The sequence below is a fragment of the Coenobita brevimanus genome, chromosome 33 (genome assembly GCF_032717465.1).
Source record: "Coenobita brevimanus isolate Jiangsu-jjx chromosome 33, ASM3271746v2, whole genome shotgun sequence".
Classification (NCBI taxonomy): Eukaryota; Metazoa; Arthropoda; class Malacostraca; order Decapoda; family Coenobitidae; genus Coenobita; species Coenobita brevimanus.
The window spans coordinates 41,666,870-41,674,065 of NC_136986.1; the positions used below are offsets into that span (position 1 = coordinate 41,666,870).

The 7,196-nt window shown below is 41.3% G+C and overlaps 1 protein-coding gene across 1 annotated transcript; it reads right to left on the bottom strand.

The window, feature by feature from the left end:
• Nucleotides 1-1,527: 1,527 nt before the first annotated feature.
• Nucleotides 1,528-6,927, bottom strand: LOC145395877 (galactoside alpha-(1,2)-fucosyltransferase 1-like). Its single transcript, XM_080269400.1, has 5 exons — nucleotides 6,834-6,927; nucleotides 4,841-4,944; nucleotides 3,346-3,818; nucleotides 2,530-2,615; nucleotides 1,528-1,760 (listed from the first exon to the last, which is right to left on the bottom strand). The coding sequence occupies exons 1-5, from the start codon at nucleotides 6,925-6,927 to the stop codon at nucleotides 1,528-1,530; spliced, it is 990 nt and encodes a 329-aa protein (XP_080125526.1).
• Nucleotides 6,928-7,196: the final 269 nt, after the last annotated feature.

Genomic DNA, 7,196 nt, shown 5'->3' on the forward strand with positions numbered 1-7,196 from the left:
GAAATGGAGTTCCCCCGAGCTAAGCCCTGTATTGGACTATATAGCCCCGCTAGGGTTACAGGAGCGAGCTACCACTCCCAGCACGGCAGCCCGGGCGAGGCTCGAACTCGCAATCCCCCGATTACGAGTCCAGCGCGCTACCACTGTGCTACCGCGCCCCCCTGCCACCACGTGAAGGCGTCCCTTTCCACCTCTACATCTCGTGAATAATGAAAGATTTGAATATCATTTGTTATTCATTTATTTAACACAATATCTTTAATTAATACAAAGAAGAATTTACCCATTTCTTTAACATTCTTATTGCCATTTACCTTAACACCTCTTCCTAAGCGATTTATATTGCTTATAATACCTTACCGTCCTCTTCTGTGTTACTGAAATCCTTCAGACATCGACATACTCTGCATAAATGACATACAAAAAGATGTTAACCAGCTATATCCAAAAATAAATCGCTAAGGAAATGGTGTTAGGGAAGCAACTCCTTTGTATTACATTCTTATTGTCATCTACCCTAACACTTCATCCTAAGCGATTTATTTTGCTTATTACAACCTACTTTCCTCCCCTGTGTTATATAAATCCTTCAAACATCGCCATACTCTGCATAAATACGGTAACTTACAAAAGGATGTTAACAAGCCATATCCAAAAATAAATCGCTAAGGAAGAGGTGTTACAGAGCTTCCTTATCCTAGGAGAATACTTTTGTTTTCTCCCTAACATGCAAAAGGATATTAACCAGCTACATCCAACAATAAATCGCTAAGGAAGAGGTGTTAGGGAGCTTCCTTATCCTTAGAAGTCTTAGTTATGTTTATGTTGTTTGTTTGTGTTTGTTATTAGATATACTAGTAGCTTAGAAAATAGAAGTTGATTTGAGTATGTGGAATTGGTTGACTATTACTACTACTACTACTACTACTATTACTACTACTATTACTATTACTACCACTACTTCTGCTGCTACTACTACTACTACTGCTACTACTACTACTACTACTACCACCACCATTACTATAACTACTGCTACTTCCATCACCACTACTACTATTACTACTACGACGACTATTAGGACTACTACGACGACCACTACTACTGTTACTACTACTATTTAATTTATTGTTGAAAAGCCACATCTCTCGTTTGATATACTGTATATGGGAATAGAGAGAGAGAGAGAGAGAGAGAGAGAGAGAGAGAGAGAGAGAGAGAGAGAGAGAGAGGAAGTAATGTGTGGAATGTGAGGGAATGATGACAATACACCCTGCAAAATGAGGGTGTTCGTATGTATATGGTGTTAATACCTACATAATTCGAATCAATAACACGTAAGTAGATAATGAGTTGTGCAGAATGAATCGCTATGGAAGAGGTGTTAAGAGAAATTCAAAATCCACTAGCAACATGAATCTGTCTGTCTGTCTGTCTGTCTCTCTGTCGTCTCTGTTTGGCTCTGTCTGTCTGTCTGTCTGTCTGTCTGTCTGTCTCTCTCTCTCTCTCTCTCTCTCTCTCTCTCTCTCTCTAATCCAGGCTACCAGTGTCATTGTAGTAGTAATCCCTATCCCTGGACACCGGGTGAAGGTACGTGGACTTAACACACTGGAAATGGTTGTATTTGTGGTTGGCGTTGATGGGGTGTGTGAGGTGGCCATGACTCAGCGCCGCCCCCAGGAAACTGAAGGTGCCGTACGAGGTGATGGTGTGGTCCCCCAGAGTCAGTATGGCCAGGTCCAGGGTGGCGTCCTTGCGGCTTCCTATTAGGGCAGATTAGCACACGTATTGTTAGAAGTGATGTAGCTGCTTGTGTCTGGAAGGGACCTTTTCCTTCCCCCTGGCTCTCAAATTGAAGTTTCAGAGTACTTTATGCGTGTGCAGCACTTCCCCACCCCCTCCCCCAGAGCAGAGCTTGGCCCCATCTTGCTCCCTCTCTTCCCCTACCCACCCTCTCATATGTCGAGGCCTGGCTACGATGCTGATTACAAGTGCCGTTGTGGATTCCGTCGTACCCTTTTCTGACCAATTTAGCTTGTATATTACACCTTAGCATTCACATGTATCATTAATATTTCTTTAATATCGACATGGTTTGCATCAATATCATACAGGAAGGTAGTAAGGTGTAATGTGCTAAAGAAGTCGGTAAGGAAGAAGTGTTCTGAAACTTCCTGAATCTATTACAGTACGACTACCTTAATGCACGTCCATACCAAATGCTTCCTGGCTCGGGAGGAAATTCTGCATCACTGTAGACCATTTGTATAGGTTATAAGATTTAGCGTTCGCTGTAATCTCTTATTAAGGTTAAGCGAGGTTAGTTTAATATCTGAAGTAAGTTTTCCATCTCCCAGAACACTGAAAAAAACCTACATGAAAACACAAAGAAGCTGGTAATATGTATATGAAAAAGAGGAGCCCCTCAAGTAAATATTCACCAGTTCCATTAGACTGTGGAAAACAAATCTCGAAGGAGGAGGTGTTACGTACTATCTAAAGGCAATTAAAACATCCTGCTAACAGACCCACCTCCCACCACTACATCTGGGCCTCTGAGCGTCTTTTTGCACCACCTACGATCGTCACTCACCACCACGAACGCTGCCCGATGCACTCTGAAAAATAACGTACACTGAAACAACGTACAACGAAACAACGTACACATAAAAATAACGTACACTGAAACAATCGCCGCAGCCAAGGACGCGGAAGTGTGGGACCAAGGGGGGGGCAGTAACCCCCACCGAATTATTAGTAGGGGGACAAGTTTTTCCCGCCTAAAATTATCTCGTCGTGAACTCATTACAGATACGCGATGCAGCTCTGACAAGAAATAAATTTGACTGGGCATCATACACTATGACACGTTATTCCTCAAAGAAGTAGTTTTTCTGTACAAATCAATCACGTCCTGTACATGCTAATAACACTGAAAAATTATATACTGTATGTAATTTATGTCTCTATTATTATATCTGTCTCTGTGTCTATCAATCTGTCTATTTTGCGATCTGTACTTTCTCACACTGGCTGTACTTTTGCCTCCCTCCCTCATTACTGGAGAGCTATATATTTCTAACGATTTATTATAACTATTCCACCTTGATATTCTCGTTTATGTTATTTTAATGCTTCAGATACAAAACAGTTTGCCTCAGTAATGTACAGTTGGATAAAAACGTGCATCTTGCAAAATAAATCCCTTAATATAATGTACTACGAAGTCTTCCTTGTCATGAATACTACCCATCATCCTAACCCTATTTTCCACACACACGCACACTCATTGGAGGTAAGTTGGATCCAGGAATAGGACAACAAAACAATAAGCATATCCATATTTACCTCTTTCTATAGAAGTCAAAGGCATTGCTGAAATAGACTTGATCCAGCTGCGTAAGATTATAATGCTTCCTAATATATCTTGTATAATCTTTTCTACGCACGTGGACAGTTATAAGGGTTACGTCCCGCCTCGTAAGATGGAGCTTTTTCAACGCTTTGGCAATGTTGTGTTCCGCGCGCTCCAGTACCTCCCCTTTGAAACTCAGGACGCGTTGGGCCAGCTTACGATTGGCTAATATTGAATCACGTGGGCAGGGATGGTGGTAGATGTAATATGATCTGTACATAATGGATTTTGGTGTATATTCTCCTCTTTCCGTTGCCCTTTGCCCAGCTACGTAGAGTTGGTGATAGAGGTCGTGGTATTTGATTCTCTTGGTTCTCCTGGTAAAGCATGTTGGGTCCTGGACTGGCAGGTTGACATCACTCAGTACCTCCCCGAGACTTCTCTGCATTCCCCTCGTTATGGACACCTGTGTAAGTATTTAACTGTTATTACCGTACATTTTAAAGCTACAACAACAACAATAACTACTACTACTACTACTACTACTTCTACACATCGAAAGGGATAGTATGGGGTTGATTATCCTTTATCTATGTCTCATTGGACGGGGTAGAAACGCTACACATAGATTCCCTGCGTGTTGTAAAAAACGAACAATGAGGAACAGAGTGTTGCAAGCAGTCTCGTAGCACCTAAGGCAAAGGAGGGGAGATAGATGGGGCTTCCTATTAATATTCTCTACTTAATATCCCGAAAGGTGAACAGGAGAAATTTAAACATGAGTATATTATCCCAATCTACACAATATACCACCCTCATCCACACAAGTTTTATTTATTTATTTATTTATTTATTTTTTCAAGATATGTGTAACTTCTTGATTCCGATGTCGCAAGTTACAATATATTCCTGCCATACTTCTCTCACCGTAACTTGATCCAGATTTTTGTCCTTTTGCAGCTTAGTTTACGTAGCCCGATAAGACGGTACTACGGCCCTACCTCCTTCCCATAGCACTTATTTGTGACATGCATCAGTCCAGTGTTGTTGCTGTTATTGTTATTATTATTATTATCATCATTATTATTATTATTATTATTATTATTATTATTATTATTGGATGATGGATGGATTACTACTACTACTACTACTACTACTACTGTTACTACTGCTACTACTACTGCAACTACTACTATTACTGCTACTACTACTACTATCAATCCTCCAAAGCAAGAAGGTATTTTCAGCAAAATGGTTGGAAAATTATATATAAAGGTAGACCTTTGGAGTAACGAGACGAACTCACCTCCGAAGTTATATTCAAATTAATTAAATAGTCTAGGAGTTAGAGAGAGAGAGAGAGAGAGAGAGAGAGAGAGAGAGAGAGAGAGAGAGAGAGAGAGGCTGAATCTCGTGCAGTGGTATAAGGCGTGTACGTGATGCCATCCTGCATCCCTAGAGAAAGTGAGAGAATTAGAGCCAGCTTACCCTGACGCCGAAGAGATGACGAAGGAGGTAGAGACTGAGATACTGGCACATCTTATTGCCCAAGCGACCACCGTCATGCATTACCACGTGGGGCGCCCCGCAGTCTGGAATAGGGAAATGATGATGATGATGATGATGATGATGATAGTAGTAGTTGTGGTAGTAGTAGTAGTAGTAGTAGCAGCAGCAGCAGCAGCAGCAGTAATAATAATAATAATAATAATGATAATAATAATAATAATAATTACCCCATCTGTCCAGTCCGCTTGCCTCTGCATGTACTGTCTATCACTATACAGTATATCTATCCTGTCTATCTACCAGTATATCACGCTGCATTACCTATCGACGGAGCTGCTCCCGCGATAGATACATACTATAAATCTTCTTCCTTAATTTGGCCCAGGTTTTAATTTTGCGTCTACATCACTTCTTCGTGACTAGCATCATAATTTTGCATCTAATTTCACGTAGCTCTGACACAGTTCAAATAATGCTATGGCTCTACATCAGCACTTCTTCGTGACTAGCATCATAATTTTGTGTCTAATGTGAAGTAGTTCAGTGACATAGTTAAGATAATGCTATGGCTCTACATCAGCACTTCTTCGTGACTAGCATCATCATTTTGCGTCTATTTTGGCTCTACATCAGCACTTCGTGACTAGCATCATAATTTTGCGTCTAATTTGGTTCTACATCAGCACTTCTTCGTGACTATAGTAGCCGCAGCGAGAAATGAACGCTGTGGTGGGGCAGGCGGGATGACCTGGGATTCCCCCATTGTTGCCATATCCACATGTCACCGACCATAGAGGTAGGATGTCACCGACCATCGGCCACCGCTGCAGCCCCGCTCCATGATCCTTACCCTGTGTCTCTGGCTTTCTCTTTCTCTCTCGGTTTCTATATAAACTGGTGTATTTCCGAAACTAATTATGAAATTATTATGACTTTTGTTCCACACCACCACTGAGGTAAAAATCAAGGAGAGTTTTCTGTATAAAGGTTTCCCCCCCCTTGTCTGAGGGCAGGTCAGTTCTGGCGAGTGTAAAATTATAGGTCAGGCGGAGGTATCGGCAAGGCCGCACTCCCCCGCTCATATGCCACATTTAGGAGGGGGGGGAAACCTTTATACAGAAAACTCTCCTTGATTTTTACCTCAGTGGTGGTGTGGAACAAAAGTCATAATAATTTCATAATTAGTTTCGGAAATACACCAGTTTATATAGAAACCGAGAGAGAAAGAGAAAGCCAGAGACACAGGGTAAGGATCATGGAGCGGGGCTGCAGCGGTGGCCGATGGTCGGTGACATCCTACCTCTATGGTCGGTGACATGTGGATATGGCAACAATGGGGGAATCCCAGGTCATCCCGCCTGCCCCACCACAGCGTTCATTTCTCGCTGCGGCTACTATAGCATCATAATTTTGCGTCTAATTTCACACAGTCAAGATAATGCTATGGTTCTACATCAGCACTTCTTCGTGACTAGCATCATAATTTTGCGTCTAATTTCACACAGTCAAGATAATGCTATGGTTCTACATCAGCACTTCTTCGTGACTAGCATCATAATTTTAGGCCAAGTTAGAGTTAAAAAAATTACCGCACAAATTGATGTTTTTATTTATTTATTTATTTTATTATTTTTTATTTATCTATTTATTTACTTTTATTATCTTTCTGTATTTATTTAACTTTATTTTTAATAGAACAACGAATGGTAACTTCTTGTACCCCTCTCTCTCTCTCTCTCTCTCTCTCTGTCTAACTAGGCATGTATACTCGTGCAGTAAACTGATCATATAGATTAAATACATTACCTTTCAGCAGAGAGAGAGAGAGAGAGAGAGAGAGAGAGAGAACCTTTCAGCAGTTTGTGTTGATGTATGAGATATATATATATATATATATATATATATATATATATATATATATATAGAGAGAGAGAGAGAGAGAGAGAGAGAGAGAGAGAGAGAGAGGGCATACCTTCCAGTGGCGTGGGCGGTAGAGGGGGGAAGGGAGGGGCGGGCAGACAATTTGCAGTTATAAAAGGTTCATCATCATCATCATCCCCAGCCATCGGAGAAAGAGTGGCAAAGCCGCTTGCTTCTCTCTTTCCGCTCTCTTCTCTCTTTCTCTTTTCCTTCTGCTCTCTTTTCTCTCTTCTGCTCTCTTTTTCTCTCTCCTCCTCTCTTTTCTCTTTTCTGCTCTCTTCTTCTCTCTCCTGCTCTCTTTTCTCTCTCCTGCTCTCTTCTTCTCTCTTTCTCTTTTCCTCTTGCTCTCTTTTCTCTCTCTGCGTCTTTTTGGGTTCCTGTTTGATGGGGGGAAAGTTATTATTATTATCATTAT